This window comes from Rhipicephalus sanguineus, chromosome 10, assembly GCF_013339695.2.
Source record: "Rhipicephalus sanguineus isolate Rsan-2018 chromosome 10, BIME_Rsan_1.4, whole genome shotgun sequence".
Taxonomy (NCBI): Eukaryota; Metazoa; Arthropoda; class Arachnida; order Ixodida; family Ixodidae; genus Rhipicephalus; species Rhipicephalus sanguineus.
Genome location: NC_051185.1, coordinates 1,933,992 through 1,955,220, shown reverse-complemented (window position 1 = coordinate 1,955,220; position 21,229 = coordinate 1,933,992). Strand labels below are relative to the sequence as shown.

Here is a 21,229-nt window from a genome sequence, read left to right as displayed (position 1 = left end):
GCACGGCGCCTGCGAGTTTCAAACGTCAAGTGGTCCACGAGTGGTCACTACCGCTTTCATATGCTAATATTGCAAACGAAATAATGAGAAATGGCACGGTACTCACCTCGGCTGCAGCTTTTATCCCACACAAAATATTCCCGTGTACCACCAAATACAAAAGCCAAACAAACGACACGGTGGTTGTTGCCGCCGAGAGAACTAACGGATCTTGACGAATCTAGGGACGAACGGACATAACACCGTTTTTCTCGGTTGTACCTAGGCGAAAATAAACGTTCAAGACGCAAACGTCCCCAGATTTCTCGCGCATGCGCAAACCGAGCGCTACTTCTTGATGGGCAACATTGTGCAACACTTTTTAGTTGGCAACATTGACGGTTCCGCCTACTGTTGAAGGTGTCGTGTTTGTCAAGCCGTAGCGGCACCCTGGCTATGGTGGCTAGACACCATACCCTGGCAGCCCTGGCTACGGTAACAGTAGCTATCCTAGTTGCGGCTGGTTAACTCTCTCATATTCGCTGGAATGTCGGTAGTAGGTTGTGGCGATTACTACGGCTCGCTGTAGCGTGCCCGTGTGCAATGGAGGTGGATGTTCCGACTGTTGTCACCAGGCTGAGCACTTCGGTGGCTGGTGGCGCGAAGTCTGACGTGCCAGTCAGGGAGCTGAAGAAGCTGGCCTTCTCCTTTCTGCTCAAGTTAGACAACAGGCCACCGACATCATCGCCTGGTCAGTGGCAACCAAGTATTGTGGAACGATGCTTGCATGGGCGTTGAACGAAGCGCGTATCGCGGGGCAGCCACGACTCGCCACAGCTGCTAACTGGCAGCTCCCTCTTTCTGTATCAGGTTTCGCTGCGCACGGCTACTGCTGAACACCTTCTGCGTGGTAATTTAAAGCATGTAGTGGCCTTTGCTTTACGCACCGTAGTCTGCGTAGAAGCTGTGATAAGCGCAGCACCTTCGCCAAGATCATGTCAACATTGCTGCAAGGTACAGCAGCTGAGGTGCACAGCGCTCGTAGGAAACTCATTCTGGCATATTGCTCGGTGAAAAATTGACCGAACTAATGGAGCCATGCTTGCGACAAACTGTCGGGTGCATATCAAGGAGGTTTAGAAAAAGTGTTGGAGTCGAAGCACCCGCAAATTTTTAGTAGCAAATGTGAAGCCAGCATTTGCCTCTACTTTACCTTAAAAAGTGCCCAATTAGAGAACAAGTGCTTTTGTTATGCTAGGCTAAATGTAAAATAAAGATAGCTAACAAGCGGGTTGATGACATTGACTTGATGAAGAACACCCATGCCTTCTTTCTTTTCACCTGTTTATTTAGCGCTTTTTAATAAGTCACTATGCAGAAATAATGTATTATGATGAGTATTGATAATGTGATGTCCAATAAAATTTGCCAAGATTTTAAAGCATCTTAAGGAAAGACACAGGCCAGTGGCGTAGCCAGGGGTGGCAGACCGGGCCGTGCCCCCCCCCCCCCCCCGAATTCCTTTTTTTTTTTTTTGCCATGGGGGGCATACAGAGCACAAAATGACACTCGATGACATCTGCCTGCCCGGCCCCCACTTCAAATCAAAGAGGTGCCCAACCTCGCGAAAAAAAATTTCTGCCTACACCCCGGACGCAGGCAGACGTATCTGCCCAGAAAAATTACCAATATTTAACTCGTAGATCGTGTAAGGAAAACGCTGCACAGTAGTATTTTATCGTGCCTCTAGTAGGATGGCGGAGATCTGGCTTCGCTTTCGGGAAACAATTTTCACTCTGGAATTTTAAAAACCTCTTTGGGGTGCATATTTATTTTCTTTTATTTAATATACCTCAAAGGCTCCCCAACAGAGGGCTTTACATGAGGGTATATAACATATAAAGCCCCTTCAGGTGCTGTGCTGGTTTGTCACCCAACTTCATAGCCTAACAGGTATGGTGTCATTGATCCCATTCCCGGCCACAAGAACAGCCGTGTCTGTAGATGTGGGTGCATCTTAAAAAAAGCCTAGGTGGTCAAAAAATTATTTCCGACTTGGCCACTTTGGCATCCCTCACAATCGTGTCGTGCCTTTGGTACCCAGAGGTGTGACAATTAATGGCACAGAAATCATGCTCAGTTTGCATTCTTGTGGTGTTAAATATTTTCACATCGGCATAGACTGCCGTGTTTGATCCAAGTGATGCAATGCAACAACAGCAATGATAAAGAAAGGCTATTAATTAACATGTGCTTGAAGTGATTCTCTGCAATACAATCAACTGCACCCTAAATATTTAATTGTCTGGCAACTGTCAAGCTAGTGTCCTACCACTTTAATTTTCTCACAGAAATGTGTGCAGCAGTTTGTAATAAATCATGTAGAATTCACCAGCATCGTAATTGATGGCACGTATAGCTCAGTGCCTGCCACCTATCTTCGGTTTTATTTTTAACTGAAACCTATTTGTAGTGAATGAAGTTTGAATGTGATGATGGCACTAAAGTACATGGCTGTGCAATGAACAACAGGACACTATTGGATGAAGGAAAGAAGATGGCTTTTTAAGGGCTCGTTTTCCTTTGTCAGACACAATATTAATGAGAACTAACAGACAGTAATGCCAAGGAAAGACACTATTGGATGATTTAAGCTATGCAGAGCCACTGCAGTTCTTGATTGAGCAGCTGAGGTGGTGAAAGGTTTCCTCTTAATCAGAGGTAAAGTGGGCGTCGACCACAAAGATGAAAATAAAACCTTCCCAGCCTTGTTCACAGTGAAAGTCAAACAGCTGTTATGAAGGCTGTCATGGCTCAACGTAAAGCCTATAGCTGATCTTGAGCAGCCAGCATCCTCATTTAACACAACAGCTTACACAGCCAGATTCAGAAAATGTCCGACACTGCTAAAGGGGTTGTCTACCGTCCTTCATCACTTTTCTGTTTTGTACCGCAATAGAAAGCGTACCATCTGAAGTGTCCAGACTTGCAGCGGTTTCGCTGGAAAGTGAGTAGAAATTTTTAAAACACAATTTTTCGATCTGCATTCGGTCTTCTTTCATTGGCGTGAAACATGCCCACAACACTGGTTGGTGGACGCGATGACGATTGTTGTGCCGGTAAAAATTAAATCCGAAAGCACATGTGATTTCTGTAGGATTACTTTGTTTTCGCTGAACACTAATGTAATGAATGTTACAATCGTTGTCAGCGTGGTAGCGGTTAAATGAAGCCTTATTATACGATTACAGAACACTTGTTTTGCTGTAATCACAGTCTGTGCATTTATTTTAGCACTGCTGCCACAATCCAAGCCAAGTTGATTAATCAAAACAAGACGATAAATGCAGGCCTTCACAACGCAGCACGTGTGAGACATCCTAACAACAATACAGCAGCACAGTATAACCAGCGCGGAGGGCCGCGTGGTATAGTGCACGAGTTGAATCAGACGAAATCGAAGATGGCGCCGCAAGCAGCGCCACTGGGCACCTTTTTGGACGCATGAAAAAAAGAAAAAGCAAAAAATTACTCTCTGACGCAACCGAAAGCTGCCTCAAGTGCGTAAAATACAATTTCAAGTTGTACATGTTTGTTTTTGAGCAAACTGAGTCTACCTGCGAGGATTTCTTGTCCTACCAGTAGATTGACCACATCGCTGTTGGGTGACGCTAACACTCTTTCACGATTTTCAACATCAAATTAAAAATATAATTCTTTTTTTTATGGGGCAAAAGCGTGCTCGTTGCCGCCGATGTGACGAACGATCTTCTCATTTTCACTACAATCAGAAAATTTTTTCAGAGTGGTAGACAGTCCCTTTAATTCTTTCCAAAATGATAATCTGGAAAACCGATCACGTAGGAACAACGTTATTCCATATGGTCTTGCAGAATCTGAGCAGCAGACAAACGATTCCTTACAGTCGGAAGTAAACACATTTTTTACTGATGTACTAAAGGTTGATATTCCCCAGATTGTATCAGTGTATAGACTTGGCAGACATAAAGGTCGCAGACCCTGTTCCATCATCTTAAAAGTTCCTGGATTTTCGTGAAAAAATTCATGCTCTGAAAAATGGCTACAAATTAAAAGAGACAGGGATGCATATCCGAAAAATTTCGACAAAACTACGCTCTATTTGCAAAAAGTAATGGGACGCAATAGCACTGTGTTGTAACAATGGTTGAGTAGTTTGCCTCAGGTATGACCACACATTTGTTAGTAATGAGCTCCACAACTGGGATGTCTTGAATTCACTTAGGAAGACTTGTGCTGGTATCTCTGATGAGCATTCACCACGCTATCAAAGCAACAGTGCTTTACCTAACCATAGCATGCATGATAAGCTTTGCATATTGAGTCTTCATGCAAGAACCCTCTCCAGCAAATACAGCAAAATGCCACTTGAACGAACGTCAGTTAAACGAACTATTCATTTGTACAAACTTTTTTTACAGCGAAAGCTGTTATGAGATCATTTCACCGGCCGTTTTTGGCGCCGTAGTTGTCCGCCGCCGCCGCCGCCGCCGCCGGTGTCCGTAACTAGTATCGCTCGAAATAAAAAAAAAAACGAAATAAGAAAAAAAATTCCAGGATAGAACGAGGTTCGAACCTGGGCCCTCTGCGTGAGAGCCCAGTATTCAACCTCTGAGCCATGCCGGTGCTTGAAACTGCTTTGCAAAGAGGTCCTATACAGGCTTCATGTCGGGAAGGAACCACATTAGCATATGCAATATAGCGTGGTAGAAGAGTAAAATAAGCATCAAGCGCAGCACAGCGCGAATTCTGTAACCAGGCGTCACACAATGCGAATTGCGCAATGAGTAGTTTGTTGAATGCTTCCAACTCATTACAAAGGGCTCTGCCATAATTCTTCATCGTCATCACGCACAGTATCAACAAAGTGCGCATAATGCCTTACATGCATTTAGCAGGCACCAACGCTCTCCGTAGAATGACGAAAAATGGCACAGTGCCTGCTGCCCTACTTCTCAAAAATTACAGTGACTTAAAGCGTAGTGGGTTCCTGGCAAGTGCACTTGTATTGGTTGCCAAGGAAGCTCATAAGCACATGATCCACTTCCTCGGGGTCTCAGTAAAATTACAATGATTTATAGCGTAGTGGGTTCCTCGCAAGTGCACTTGTATTGGTTGCCAAGGAAGCCCATAAGCGCATGATCCATTTCCTCGGGGTCTCAGTAAAGTTCTTCGCCCCCCCCCCCCCCCGTCTCTCTCCCACGTCAACGTATGTTATACAGCATGACGGGAGAGGGAAATAGCGACCGGGCGTCACCCAATGCAAATTACATAACTGGTGGGTCGTTTAAAGCTTCCAACCCATTACAAAGGGCTGAGCAATAATTCTTCACTGTCATCAGTCGTCGCGTCAACAAAGTGCACATAATGCCTTACAGACGTGTAGCTGGTGCCTCGCTTCTCCGCAGAATGACGAATAATGGATTAGTAGGTGCTTCCCAACTTCACAAAAATTGTGATTTATGGTGTAATGGGTACCTTTCTAGTGTACTTGTATTGTAGCCCCAAGAGAGCTTAACGGGCTCTAGAAACACCACTCTTCCAGCTTTCGCTGTGACTGTGCTGCGGTTTCAGCGCAGGCCTGGCATTTTTTTAAATCCCCCACGGAAGCGCCATTGATAGCAAATTTCAGTTCTACGAACATGTTCCATGACACCTTTCAGGTCACGTTGATCACTTCAGCAGGTGGTGCTGGTCATTGCCCAGAGAAGGGCCCCTGAAGGCCAGGTACAGCCACACTTTTTGTAGCATAGTGTTCGCGCTCAGCTTCGTCAATTGGGCCACAATTTTACGTTGAGAACGATGCTTCATTACCACTTGAGGAAAAGCGGGCCCCAATTGGCCTTGAATTCGACTGCAGTGATGGGAAAGCTGCTACAATTGCTCCAAGCTGCTACATTTCATTAAAGCTGCTACATCTATGCTACAAATGAGCACCATTGCTCCAACTTGCTACATTTCGTGAAAGCTGCTACATCCATGCTACAAATGAGCAGAACTGCTCCAAAGCTGCTACGCATAGCCTCCGAGATTACCTGGCAATGCGCCGCTTTATCTCTGAGGCCACCGTCAAGGGGATTTGTTGGCTCTGTTTGTGAAAAATGCTGGTGAACTTCTTACAAGGTTCCTAAAACTGTTTCAGGGAACCGAACCCCTGCTTCACATTCTTTATGATGAAATGGTGATGCTGCTAAAAAAAATCTTGGGAAGGTTTTTAAGGACCGAAGTGTTTCAGGCAAAGTCAGGCAGTCAGCTTGCATTCATTGACGTTGAGTCCTCTCGGAACTGGAAACAACATGTAGAGGTAGGAGCAGGCACTGAAGAAGCTATTAAGACCTGGACTGCTGCAGAGAAAGCTGCGTTCCGGCTAGGAGCAAGGTCGTTCTACATTACATGTTCGAAGTACTTGATGGCAAAACTTCCTCTTGAGAATCAGATGCTCCAACATGTCAGGTGCCTGCATCCGAGCAATCATAGTGCGGAATCTTCAAGAGACTCCTTCAGATATCTTGCAAAGTGTGCACCCCAGGTGGTTCAACCCGCTGAAGTTTCATCTCTTCTTGATGAATTGACGGTGCTAAACTTGAACCAGTTACATGCAGGTTCTGACATGCCACTGGACAAATACTGGCATCAAGTTTTCATCATGAAAGATGGTCAGGGTGGGCCAAAATATCCGCTATTGTCCAAGCTAGTCAAGGCACTTCTATCACTTCCGCATGGCAATGGCGATGTTGAGCGTGGATTTAGTGAAAACTCAAGAGTCCTGCACGACAGGTCAAATCTCTCTCTCAAGCGTAGATGGCATACATCACATAATGTCATATTCAAAGAGGTTTGACAGTGACCCGTGCTCATTTCCAGTCAATTCCGATGTCATCAAGGCTGTCAAGGGGGCATCAAGACGGTATGCGGAGCGCCTTGCAGCTGAAGAGCAACCATCAAAGCGTATGCGTATAGATGCAGAGCAACACCGAATGTGGAACTTACCAATGACCAAGCCAAAAAGGAAGTGGCTGAGGCAGAACAGATGATTAAAAATGCTGACTTGTTGATTCAGCGGGGCATGAAGTTGAAGAACTTCTCTGACATCGAGAGTGGGCGAGCAGTGCTTGCTCAAGCACGAAAAAAGATGGCCGAGTGTATGCCACACTTGCATGCGGAGAAAAAAGGGAAGAAAGCTTAGTGTGTTTCATGCAAGTGACATTCATGTATTGTGTACCTGCGTCTTTGTGCCAACCAGTCTTCATATATTTGTGACCCTAGGTTTTGTTTAAAGCTTGCGTTAGTTGCGCCGTCATTGAACTCATGCGCACACTGTATTTAATACTCCATTTTATTGTATAATAAAAGCATTAAAACGCCATCTGACCTGTTTTTTTTTTTTTCGTTTTCGCAACCTGCTACAAAACTGAGGGCAGCTGCTACAAATCATCATTTTTCCTGCTACAAAACCTGATACAAAACACTTTGGGCCATTCCCATCACTGCGACTGGCTGCCTTCACGTTTTCTAAGCCAGCCAGAGTCATAGCTGCAGTGACAGCTGCAGCCTTAGCCCTACAACTACATCATGAGTGCCAAACGGAAGCGCAGGTTTCTGGACAAAGAACTGGATGTTTTGCATAGAAGCTCTGCTGTGCTTGGAGAAACTTTAGTTTTTTTCTGCCCAGCAAAGTGTTGTGCCGGAAAAGGTTCATGAGAAAATTCGTCACCACTGCAGCCTTAAGTGCACAAGTGAAGCAAGATATTACTGCATTCTTCGCAAGATCCTCAATAAGTATAAATTCACATGCAAATGAGCAGCATGACAAATAAATGGGTTGAAATTTTATTTGAGCACCTGATGTTTCCTTCAGCTTGTGATAACAGGCTACAACATAGCTGTTTCAGTTCAACGAACTTTCACTTTAACAAACTTTTTCCTGAGGTCCCCTCAAGTGAAGTTTCACTGTACTCAAGTGTTGCTTCTTTGATCGCATCACAGTCCCCACATATAATTGGTGTCACTGAGATGTGGTTGCACAGCGATCTCTTTGACTGTGAGATAACCCAGCATATTTGACATTGTAAGAGGTGCATTCTGACCTGCACTATCATTCTCTACTACATCCCTCACTCAGAGTAGAGACGATATGGTGTAAGGTGCCTGTTTCTAAAACTCCTTTAATTGTTGCTGTATTTCATCGACCTCCTAGATCTACCTCAGATGACTTAGCTGTCTTTCATACATTTATACAAGGCTTCCGCTCTATCAATTTAATCTGTACGGGCCACTTCCATGTACCTAACATTTCGTGGGCTTCATTATCAGCAATTGGTCATGACCTTTTGCTTTCCAGAGAGTTACTTGACTTTTCACTAACCCTAGGATTGAAACAATTATATGTGATCCTACTAGGGAATCCGCAATACTAGATTTGATCTTTCTCAGTGCACCGCTCATTACAAATGGCTTCGAGTCTGAGGTTACCGAAGGTATCTGAGACCATAAAGCTACCCTTGCATCTATTGTACCAAGGCACCACTATGAATATACCACTTGTTACGATAACAGTCATGCAGGTGATAGATCCATACGTGACACCTTAAACCATTCATTCAACAGGTTCTCAGAGATATGTATTACTTGTGACATCAATGACACGGTGACTTACTTTGAAAACATCGTTAACCCCTTAAGTGCTTTGGACGAGCTGGGCTCGTCCTGCCGAAACTGTGCCCAAAGTCCTAGCGAAATAGGTACTCTCCTCTAGCGTTCAGGATGAGAAGCACTCGTCTACAGCTTAGACTGCGTGTAATCCAAGAGATGGAATCATTTACTTGACAATTTATTTTTCTCCTGTGGAAAGAGTGCGGTTTTTGTGTGAAAAGATGGCTTGCGGTGGCGGCAACCCTTGCATAGCTGGCTCGTCAACACGAAAAAGAAGCTTTTCATTTTCGTCATCTTCGATTGATGATCATTCAGATACAGATGTTTATCTTGTGTCCGGAAGAGAAGACAGCGATGGCGGTGAATTGAGCAGCTCCTCCGGTGATGATTAAGACAGCTTGGAAGCGAACATCGCGAATGCTTGCCAGTGGATCCTGCTTGATGTGGACAATCCTCCTGTGAAGCCTCCTCGCTTTCCATTCTTGGCCATTCCAGACAAGACTTTCAACTTGTGATCACCGGATGACCTTATGGAATATATTCAACAGTTTCTGGACGATGCACTCATATCACTAGTGGTTGACGAAACCAATCGCAAAGCAAGGAGAAAACTGGAAAAAGTTGAGAAAGGAAACTCGCTTTTGGTGCAGGAGCTGCAACAAGCCGCTTTGCATTATTTCGTGTTTTGAAATTTTCCACACAATCCCGAAGCTTCCCGTGTAAAATAGCCCAAGGGTAAATAGCCCACGCAAGTGAAGAAAGATGTGGCGTCTGCAACTGTTTTCTTTATAAGGCTTTTATTTTTATTAGCAGCTGGTTTCCTATGTGTTGTACAGAAATAAATTTTATTGTGTTGATTTGACTAAGTATGTGGTACAAATATTTTTTCAACATCGACTAGCTACTTTTTAGTACAATCAGATTCGAAATCAGCAATAAAAAAAATAGGCACTTTTGGTTGGAAAATTTTCAAAAAAAATAAAGCACTTAAGGGGTTAAAGTTGTATTGAGTGCTTTGTGTCATTAAAAACAAACAAAGAACAAAGAAAAATCTGTGTGCCCCGCCACGGTGGTCTAGTGGTTATGGCACTCGACTGCTGACCCGAAGGTCGCGGGATCGAATCCGGGCTGCGGCGGCTGCATTTTCAATGGAGGCGAAAATGTTTGAGGCCCGTGTACTTAGATTAAGGCGCACGTTAAAGAAGCCCAGGTGGTCAAAATTTCCGGAGCCCTCCACTACGGCGTCTCTCATAATCATATCCTGGTTTTGGGACTTTAAACCCCAGATGTTATTATTAAAAATCTCTGTCTTCCTTGGATGACAAGAAAATACTTCATATGAAACGTCGCGTAGCCAGAGCTCGCCGGAATCGCCGCGAAAATGCAGATTTAAGTGCTCGGTTTAACTGCATTAAGGAGGATCTTGCGCAAATATTAGGCTCAGCTAAGAACTTTTATTTGTTTATTTGTTTATTTATTTATGTATTTATTTATTTATTTATTTATTTAGCAACACTGCAGACCATCGCGTGGTCCATGCAGGAGGGGCTGTGCAACTGACCACAGAATCATAAAAAACATTGCAATCATGGCAAAAAAACAAAATAAAAACATAATACTAAGATTAAGAAAAATGGAAACGCAAGAGGTTACAATCATCGCACGTAATACAAGTTTTCCAGTTCACGTACCAAGCCATTGGCATCAACAGCAGTGGAGGGTAGAGCATTCCATTCTCACACAGTTCTTCTGTACGAATTTGTTTTTGTGAAAATTGGGGCAGGTGCCCCACTGTGGGTGTGTCTAGTTTTCCTAGATGTGTCCACCATCAGGCATAGCTACTTTTATATGTCACACTTTTGAAGAAAAATCAGCCTTTCTGCGTGATTCTAACGATGGAATGTTATGTTGCTTCATTTTTAGGGACGGTGAGTCAGTCATCCTATACTTATTGAATATGAAGCACACTGCTTTTATTTGGACACGTTCCAGCGCTTGAACATCACTTTTGTTGTGGGGGTCCCATACAATCGAAGCATATTCTAGTTTAGCTCTGACACAAGTATTATACGCGAGGAGGTGCGGTTTTAAGCTTCCTTTTGACGTCTGCAGCACAGAGGTACGAGTAGCCGATATATGTGTTGACTAGCTATTATCAGTTTACACTACCTAATTTAATAAAAAATAATCCACGAAAGTTTTGGAGGTCAATTCCCCCTTGAGCCAAGATCACACCCCGACATTTATTTTATATGGCTCTGAAATAAGTGATCCTAGTACTACAGCTAAGACATTTGATGGCTTTTTTCAGTCTGTATTTGCACGGGACGATGGCAAACTTTCTCCTTCATTCACGGCAACTAACACGTGATGTCAAATTGATGATGTAGTATCAGAGAAAGGAGTGTTGAACCTTATTTTAAATGTTGACACCATAAAAGGTTCCAGTCTAGACAACATCAGCAACATATTTCTTCATTGTTATGCTCTTTGGACATTTACCTAATTTTTCAAAAATCAGTGTCTACTTGTACAGTGCCTTGTTCGTGGAAACTGGCTACAGTCCTCCCAATGTTAAAATCTGGGCAGAAGCAATTCCTTTTAAATTATTGGCCTATTTTATTAACCTCTCATTCATGCAAACTCGTAGAACACGTAATCTACAAACATATCAATTTTTTTGAGTCAAATAACCTTTCGTGCAGTGCTCAGCATGCCTTTCACCATGCTTTTAGCACCATCATTCAATTAATCGAATTCGCACATGACATTAGTTTAGCTCTTGACTTAGGACAACAGGTAGATGCACTCTTCATTGATTTTTGAAACACATTCGATACAGTTACACATCCAAAGCTCTTGTTTGAGCTAAACATTATCCTTAATAACCCTCTTGTTGACTGGATCAGCATTTTTCGTTGCAGTCGTATGTTTTTTTCAATTCGCGCAATTCCCCAAATGTATCGGTTTCTTCCGGAGTTTCCCAGGGTTCTGTCCTTTGCTTTTTCTGCTTTATATTAATATTCCACGCCCAGTCCTTCCAATGGCAGCAAACAGGCACCTACACTAACCCCGTGATTATGAAGCACATTCTCCTGCAAGTATTGCACCAATAGGGCCGCGCATATTTTCTGTCCAGCACTAATTCGCAAAACCAAGGAGACGGCCTCCACTGAGGGATGCTCGGCTCAGGACTAGACTCCAGCAGGCCAAGGAAGCTGTGGAGAGACACAGTCTCTCAGCCAGCTCCTAGGCGGGAACCCAGCCCGGGAACTTGCAGGAACTGAATAAATAAAGTTATTCACTCACTCACGCCTACACAAGAATCTTTTTTAAGCTGCTGCGAGTGGTGCGAGCTCTGGCAAGTGAAATTTGCCGTAACTTCAAAAAAACCACCATCGTGTCTTTTCACACACATATCATGTGCACCTATTTCAGCTATTCCTGTAAATTTTCTATTCTGCAGCGCATCTCTGAATATAAATACTTAGGCCTCCTGTTCACTTCAGGATTATCCTGGTCAGCACACACTGGAATAACGTGAAACAAGGCATTAAGAGAACCCTGCATGTTGCCCCAAGAGAAACTTAGTTGATCCCACATAAAACACTCGTACGACCATTTCTTGAATATGCAGTTGTCGTATGAAACCCTTATAAAATTTGTGACATCAATAGAATTTAGTATCTTCAGAAGAAGGCCGTTAGTTTTTGTCATGATTATATTGACATGGGTAGAAAGCAAAGAGAAGAAGAGGAAGAAGTAACATAAAAGAACGTGTTCCAGTTGAAGAAATATAGGAGAAAGGAAGAAAAAGAAGAATACATATTGAAGACGGAATTAAGAAAAGAACCTGAGGAAGAAGAAGCAAGAAAGGGGCACGAGAGGAGACGTGGCCGGGAGAGGACAGAGCGCGCTTGGAACGAGAAGAGGCATGGGCGAGCGGCAGCGGTGGCATGACGTGCGACCCGAGACGGCTAGCAGTGCACCTGGCAAGGACGTACCCCAGCCTTCGCAGCAACGTCCTGTGAGCTGCGGGAGCACGGCCAGGAGCAGAGCTCGGGCACGACGACGTCATCCCCGTGTGGACACGCCAGGCTTCCTACGGCTACGCCCCGTAGGCGTCGCGCCAGAGTGGACGAGCGGTACGGCCGCTGCGGAGGGCTGACTTCGACGTCGTTCCTGAGCTACATCGGCGGTACAGCTGACGGACGTACACCAGCGACGCTGCGGACATCGCTGACGCGACGAGCCGTACGACGTGACCCCGAAGCAGCAGCTACGTCAAGACAACGCGCTTGTGACAAACTGTAAATATGACTATTAGTTTTTTGTACATGGTTTCTTAAGGGAGTTTTATAGCTGTTTTGCATGCCTTGTTGGATACTGGGGTTCTTCATATTTACGCTTTTCAGTTATAAAGATTTTTCATGATCCGCAACGTTCCTGTGTCGTGTTTTCCACCTATGAGACCATGACAAAATATTGGCGAGCCTGCCAGGATTGATTATCCTACCCAACTGGTCTCGCACAGCACGGGAGCATGGATTACGAAAAATTGTTGGCAATCTCTACTGCGCTGGGACTCAGCCGAGAGGAGTCGCTAACCTTGTTTGAACGCGCAGAAAAGGAAGCTCGCGAGGCACGTGAAGCTGAGAAAGAGATTCTGATCTTAAAGTTGCGGTTGGCAGATGCCTCTATTGCCAGAGACGAGGACAGTAGATCGTCGGTTTCTGGTGAAAGGGAGTTGCCGAGAGCTAAGAGCATTTGTCCGCGGAAGTTAATGGCTCCATTTGATGAGAAGAGAGATGATTTAGATGCCTATTTACACAGGTTCGAAAGAATTGCTGTGGGTCAAGGTTGGGATAGAAGCGAGTGGGCGACAGCACTTAGTCTCTGTTTAGTAGGCGAAGCCTTGAGTGTATTTTGGAGAATGCCCGCCTCCGAGTCAATGGACTATGACAAAGTGAAGAAAGCACTGCTTCAGCGGTTCAGGCTGACTGCTGAAGGCTTCCGCAAAAGATTTCGTAAATGTAAGCCCGAAGATGGTGAAACGGGAAAGCAGTTTGTGGGCCACTTGTCTAACTACTTTGACAGATGGATGGAGATGGCTGATACTCCCAAAACGTATGAGGGTGTGCGTGACTGCATGGTTAGAGAACAATTCCTTGCTTGTTGTCACCCAAAGCTGTGCAGGTTTCTAAAGGAAAGGAAGCTAGCATCACTCGATGAGGTAGCCGATTATTCCGACCAATACATGGAAGCTCAGGCGATTGGTAATTTAGGACATATGGTTAAAGACAGGATCAGAGGAGAGGAAAAGGAGACGGAAGTTTGAGCCCCGAAACAATGAGCATAGAAAGCAGCAGATGCAGCAATGGTGCTTCCTCTGTAATCGCCTTGGTCATCAAGCCCGTAACTGTCTAGTGGAATGGGGTGTACAACGGGAAAGAAGTTATTGCCAGGTGTGCAATATGAGAGGTCATAAGACTGAGGAATGTCGACGGAAGCCACGAGATCAAGTAGCAGCTATAATAGCTAAGAGAGAAGCAGACAATGATGACGAAAAGGAAAAAGAGTTACCGAATATAGTAAGTGCAGTTGTGGTCACAGGTGGCCTGGGGAATGTCAATATGCCAGTTGTCAAAGGGTCAGTAAACGATAAACATGTGTCGGTACTTCAGGACTCTGGTGCTAGTACGGTGCTGGTTAGACGAAGTTTGGTCAGTGACATGGAGCTGACAGGAAAAATGTCAAGAGTGGTGCTGGCAGATGGGTCAGAGAGGTATTTGCCGGAAGCCAGAATAATGTTAGCCACTCCATATTTCACAGGGCGTGTAAGTGCACTGTGTGTAAAAGAGCCCTTGTATGACGTAGTGTTAGGTAATGTTAAAAGCGTAAGAGCAGTTGACAACCCAGTGGCACAATGGAAAATGCCTAGTGCATGCATACGTCGCTGCGTAGGAAAGGCGAAACATGCAAAAAGGGATTCAATGGCGCCGAAGGACACTTTAGGTAAAAGAGCGTTAGGACGAGAGATGAACACGTCTGCAACACTGGATGAGTTAGGCATACCCACAGCTGGGCTAGGTAAGCAGCAAAGAAATGACGAGACACCGAAAAAAGCAGTATGTAGGATCGGAGATAAGCCAGTGAGTGAAGGAACGAGAACAGATGTGACGTACGTACTGAACAATGGCGTGGTGTTCAGGAAGTTCGTGCACAAAGGTAGAGAGTGTAGGAAATTGATGGTACCAACAAGATATAGACTATCTGTATTGGAGAAGTGCCATGCCAAGGGCCACAAGGGAGTGAGGCGAACGGTAGTGTTCTGGCCTGGGTTGCGTAGAGATGTGAAAAGGTTTGTGGAGGGATGCTGCAAGGAGACAGGCAAGCTAAAAGAAAGATTGCGGCAACATGCAGAGGGTGAGAAGAAGGTATCCTCTTTGTATGTTTGAGTAATTTGTTCATGCAGTTTTGTAATATGAAAGTTCTCGAGACAATGAACTGGCGAAAACGTTGAGTAGTCAGGGTAGTGACTTCTTTACTCTAAGTGTGTTTATGACCTCACATTACTGTTATTAGGAACATTTGGTGAAAATGTGATAGTAAACACAGTGACTTGGTATCTTAATGCGAATTTTGAAGTGTTCAACGACGCACGTGATGTGACTAGTGATTAGTGATGTGGTGTGAGTGTGTGCGTGGAGTGAAGTGCATCGGTACGACGCGTATAACGTGCTTATGATGCACATTGACGACAAAAAGGGCGAGAAATCACCAAGGGACGTCATGAGCAGTTTTTCAGGATGAAAAACTCTTGAAAGGAGGGCGCATTGTCATGATTATATTGACATGGGTAGAAAACAAAGAGAAGAAGGGGAAGGAGTAACATAAAAGAACGTGTTCCAGTTGAAGAAATATAGGAGAAAGGAAGAAAAAGAAGAATACATATTGAAGACGGAATTAAGAAAAGAACCTGAGGAAGAAGAAGCAAGAAAGGGGCACGAGAGGAGACGTGGCCGGGAGAGGACAGAGTGCGCTCGGAACGAGAAGAGGCGTGGGCGAGCGGCAGCGGCGGCATGACGTGCGACCCGAGACGGCTAGCAGTGCACCTGGCAAGCACTCTAAGAAAAAGTCGAGTATTTGGGGAGTATTTCTGCCACGCAACAATAATCGTCATCCAACGCGCGTACGTTCCTCGCGTTATCGCCACGGTCCTGGCACTTCCCGGTCACGAACGGCGCGCGCGTTATCAGCGTGACATAGCATTCTTGATAGGAAAGTGATGAGAGCCGGGTTTTCAAGAAAGGAAACGCCAGCAAGCCAAATGACGATTATTGTTGCATGGCAGAAATACTCCCCAAATACTCAATTTTTTCTTAGAGTGAGGACGTACCCCAGCCTTCGCAGCAACGTCCTGTGAGCTGCGGGAGCACGGCCAGGAGCAGAGCTCGGGCACGACGACGTCATCCCCGTGAGGACACGCCAGGCTTCCTATGGCTACGCCCCGTAGGCGTCGCACCAGAGTGGACGAGCGGTACAGCCGCTGCGGAGAGCTGACTTCGACGTCGTTCCTGAGCTACATCGGCGGTACAGCTGACGGACATACACCAGCGACGCTGCGAACATCGCTGACGCGACGAGCCGTACGACGTGACCCCGAAGCAGCAGCTACGTCAAGACAACGCGCTTGTGACAAACTGTAAATATGACTATTAGTTTTTTGTACATGGTTGCTTAAGGGAGTTTTATAGCTGTTTTGCATGCCTTGTTGGATACTGGGGTTCTTCATATTTACGCTTTTCAGTTATAAAGATTTTTCGTGATCCGCAACGTTCCTGTGTCGTGTTTTCCGCCTATGAGACCATGACAGTTTTATACATCACCACTACGATATAACTTTTTCGCCGTCATTTCATTTGGCTCTTCTAAGTTTGACTCCTCTTTCTCACTGTCGTCACACTGACCCTCTGAAACTCTTGCACTCACTGTTTTACTCAACACATTACTCATCCTTTAATGTATACAGAGTGTGTATAAAAATTATGGGGAACGCTTTTTTCCTGGCGTGAGTGTACGTCGCAGCACGCTCGCAACACGCACAGTGATGGAAATGCTGCTCCAATTACTTTAAACTGCTCCAAAAGAGAAATGCTGCTCATGCTGCTCCAAACAGTAATTTTTGTTAGTAACTGCTCCGAACCTGCTCCGAAATGGCACTGGGAAGCTGAAAACAGTGAACTGTGTGATCATCCGGCGAGCCTAAATAAAACCAAAAACAAGCTGTATACTATCATCCTAGTATGCCGCTTGTATACTAGCTGCATACTAGCGTTGTCAATATATATCTCATTTAGCAATACATTTGTACCTGACAAGCAGACTGTTGCAGTAAGACAGATAACTGGGCAAGTTGGTATGTATCCATATTTAAACTTTTTTTTTAGCGCTCGTGTGTCTCTTTCTTGTCCTTGTCTTTTGTGCGCGCTAAAAAAGTTTAAATACAGACTGTTTTGGTGAAATGTGTGCGAGATTAGTTCAATATCATACTGATACTGCCTCTGTTACAAATGTGATGTGTGACTTACATTTATCGCTTTGTCAGCTTTGACCTCTTTTTTGCTACAAAAACAGGCATTTTAAATGCTTATGTAGCTCATTTAGTTGCTCTTTTTTTTAATTTTCAGTGCAGGCTATTTTGGTGAAATATGGAAATAAGTTGGTTGATCTCGTACCGTTTATAAACTGCTTCTTTGGTGATGGTTATATGCGATTGTGGTTACTTCATAATTTGGTGTTCAGCTTTTATCGCTTTTATATAATTCTGCCACAAAGACTTGTATTTTAAATATATAGCTCATCTTCCTTATTGTTTAATGACCATCTATCTGCTTAATTATGTTTTTTTTTTTACAGTTAGTGCTGATTTTTGTATATATTAATGTTTATGAAATGCTTCAATGATGCTTTAAACTCCAGGAGTCGCACAAAATATTTTGCCGTCTGCTCCAAATATAGTAATTGCTTCTCCAAAGCAGCATTTTTTCTGCTCCAAAAGGCAAAATGTCACTTCCATCACTGCACGCATGAGCTGTGGTGGTAGATGTCAGAGGTGTGCACGGGCTCCGGGTAGCCTGAGCCCAGGCTAGGGTAGGTTGACGTCTTCTCATCTCGAGCCCTGGCCGGGCTCGGGCTACTTTGTTTTTTATCAGGCGGGCTGGGCCAGGTGCAAAGCCTGAATCAAGCCCAACATGTAGACGTTGTGCCGGAATTCCAAGCTTGCTATGCTTGTGAAAAAGATAAGTGAAGGAAGTTCAGTTCACTGAAGCCCGAATCATCGGACAGCTTGTTATTTTTACACAACAACTTGTAATCTGTGCATATAGCGACTGTCATGTGTCGTTAACCACTTGGCCACCACGGTGGTCTAGTGGTTAAGGTGCTCGACTGCGGACCCGAAGGTCATTGGATCGAATCCCGGTTGTGGCAGCCGCATTTTTGGTGGAGGCAAAAATGCTTGAGGCCCGTATACTTAAATTTAGGTGCACGTTAAAGAACCCCAGGTGGTCGAAATTTCCGGAGCCCTCCACTACTGCGTCTCTCATAATCATATTGTGGTTTTGGGACGTTAAACCCCACCAGTTATTATGATATTTGTGTCATTTGCTTATATTTCACTTTGATATGTTGAGTAAAATGCCACATTATCAGAAAACGATATCTGGACTCTGCAGGAAAGCTTCATAATGTCGGGCCGGGCTGCCCCCGGGCCCGGGCTTTTGTTTTCGTACGTCGGGTCGAGCGGGCTCGCAGCCCTTTAGTGTTGGGCTCGGGCGGGCCTTCAACGCAGTCAGCGGGCCCGGGCCGGCCTCAGGCTCGGAAATGCGGCCTTTGAACATCTCTAGTAGATGTGGCCTTCGAGACGTGCCACGTACCAGTCGCCTGCGAGTGTCCTTTAAGGCTAGATGGTGTTTTTAGTGGACCCCTGTTGGGTGGCCTGGTGTGAGCGCATAATGTAGCGAACGGTGTGATTGAACATCAACTTTTGTGTCGGCCTGATGATACCTGATGATAAATGACATCACAACGATTTGCTTGGCACCAGCCGACTATTTCCTATTCCCAGAAGTGAAATCCGCCGTCAAAGGACACCACCATGGGAACGGACCCTAAGTGCCATCGAAGAAGCTTGTATGTATGCCCTTATAAGACCTCTTGAAATCTGCTTCCCTAATCGGCCTTCAAGTCGTGGAAAAGCCTTTGGCAAAAGTTTGTCAATGCTCAAAGGATGTACTTTGAAGATTTTTGAGGTATTGTATAGCAATATTTCTAATAAATCTGTTTTTCCGAAACTTTTCTCGGTACTTTTTATACAAACCCTGCATCTATTGCGTGCGAAGCCCCTAGCCACAAGAAGCAGTAATGAGCTAACCTTATCAATCGTTTTCACTCACACTAACATTTTCAAGTGCAGTTTTTTCTCCAGGACTATTGAATCTTGGAACGCCCTGACCAGTACGACCCATCGTTTGACAAAGAATTTGCAATTGCCATTGAGTGTGCCCTTTGACCATGTTCTTATTGTACATGCCATATGTAATGTATTCCCCCACTTCTGCTATAGCCCTACGAAGGGCTGCAGTATGTGAAAATTAAAAATAAATATGCATTAGTAAGGACTTGAAATGGCTCTGCAAGGTTAGGCTTTTAGGGGCGAAGCACCTTAGAGTCTAGGCTTGTCCGTTGTGTAGTGTCCATGCTCACGGCACAGCACCGTGTAAAATCCCCTAAAAAAGGTTAACGGTAGACTAATATCAATCATCATTGTGACAGAACAGTATAAAACACCGAGAAGCACAAAGCCTTTATACTAGTCGGCGATTTCAACATAGACATTATGGACCTTAGAACCTAGCTTTGCCGTCAACGCTCACTGTCTGCTGTCATGGTGGTTAGAAAACCGTTGCTATAGTCGAAACATATATGTGTATGTGAATAAGAAAAAAAGGTTTACAATAGACGAATAACAATCATAATTAACCCTTTATACTAGTTGGCGACTTCAACGTACTACACATTATGGACCTTAGGACTGAGCTTTGTCGTCGACTCTTTATGTCACTTTATGTCACTCAATTTACATTATATGGGGCAACACTCGGGTAACATACGTGAGACAAAAAAAGGTTGAACGGTACACTAATATCAATCATAATTGGTGGCAGAACAATATAACACTCCTACAAGCACACAAACCCTTCATACTAGTCGGCGACTACAACGTAGACATTATGGACCTTAGAACCTAGCTTTGCCCACTCGTCCTCATTCACTTTGTGGAGATGCGTTCCATTTTTTTTCACTGGCTACCTAGTGACATAGAATGCTCACATGAAGCTTTTTAAACATCATAGCACTGTTCCTTAATGTGGCTCTACAAATTATCAGTCTCACTGTTGTTGACGTGGTTGCACAAGGAATATTGTATATGACTGCTGGGTACTTTACCATGGCATACAGGTCCTTGGAACCCTCTCGTATTATTATTTTCTCTTGGAAACCTTTCAATTTCTTGAGAGGGGTTTCAAATTGCACCCCGCATACTCCTGACCTTGGAACTTTGGATATGTCACATGGCCAGTGGATCATTAATAATTTGGTATTAGGTAGTTTAGTATTAGAGCCGTAAGGCACACTTTACTGCATAACTGCTTTGCTGCAATGCACACTTGTGTTAGTTTCCAAAAATTCTTGGAGAACATCTTTAGAAGAGTTGTTGGAAATGTCACATAGGTGTTGTGGTGGGATGACTTGTCTTAAAGTAGCATCCCGTGTTCAGAACATCTTGCAACAAAGGCCTTCACCGTAATATCAAAAAGAGGGCAGTGGGGACCCTATTCCAATATATTGAATTTTCCGTTGTGTTTACGTGCGGCAAAGAGGCATCCAGGGCTTTTGATTGTTGAGCTGAAACCTACCTAAGAAACGTCAAAATGGTATTCATTGGAACTAGTTGGTTCATAGCTTTGGAGCAGCAGGACTGTTGCTTGTAGACGCAGCATTGGAAACTTTTCCAGGTGGAAGCTTGTGCGTCTTCATAACCTCCTCTTGCAAAGGGTCGATCTGGGATGTCGCGTGAAACCTTAGGTGTGTCCTCTTAGCCTTGTTTTATTCATCGGCCCATTTTATGTCCAGTGCAGGACTGTGCGAGCTCATTTTATGCCTGCAGGTTTTGCCACTCCACCAAACCTTTGCCATGCCGGGCTTCCTATCTCTTGGTATTCATTCTTCTATCAGTTATCTTTTCCTTAATATCTACTATAATATCAGCTACCCTTGTTTGCTCTCTGATGCTGTCTTCCTTTCTTGGAGTTACACCTATCATTTTTTGTTCCATTGGATGTGGCATGGTTCTTTTCAAGTTTGCTTGTTATTCTTGCCCCATATGTGAGAATTGGCAAAATGCAATGGTTATACACTTTACACTTTAGTGACAGTGGTAAGTTTCTGGTCATGTGTCTGCCGTATGTGCACCAGCACATCCGTATTCTTCGTT

The 21,229-nt window shown here is 44.5% G+C and overlaps 1 protein-coding gene across 3 annotated transcripts in view; it reads left to right on the top strand.

Annotated features, from left to right (window-relative positions):
- The first annotated feature begins 412 nt into the window (after positions 1-412).
- LOC119372695 (gamma-tubulin complex component 6) overlaps positions 413-21,229 on the top strand; it is a 318,918-nt gene continuing 298,101 nt past the window's right edge. For all 3 annotated transcript variants that reach the window (XM_037643145.2, XM_037643144.2, XM_049419621.1), the window contains exon 1: positions 413-730. In XM_037643145.2, coding sequence (XP_037499073.1) covers positions 583-730 — 148 coding nt within the window. In that variant the 5' untranslated portion in view covers positions 413-582. The remainder of the gene's footprint in view (positions 731-21,229) is intronic.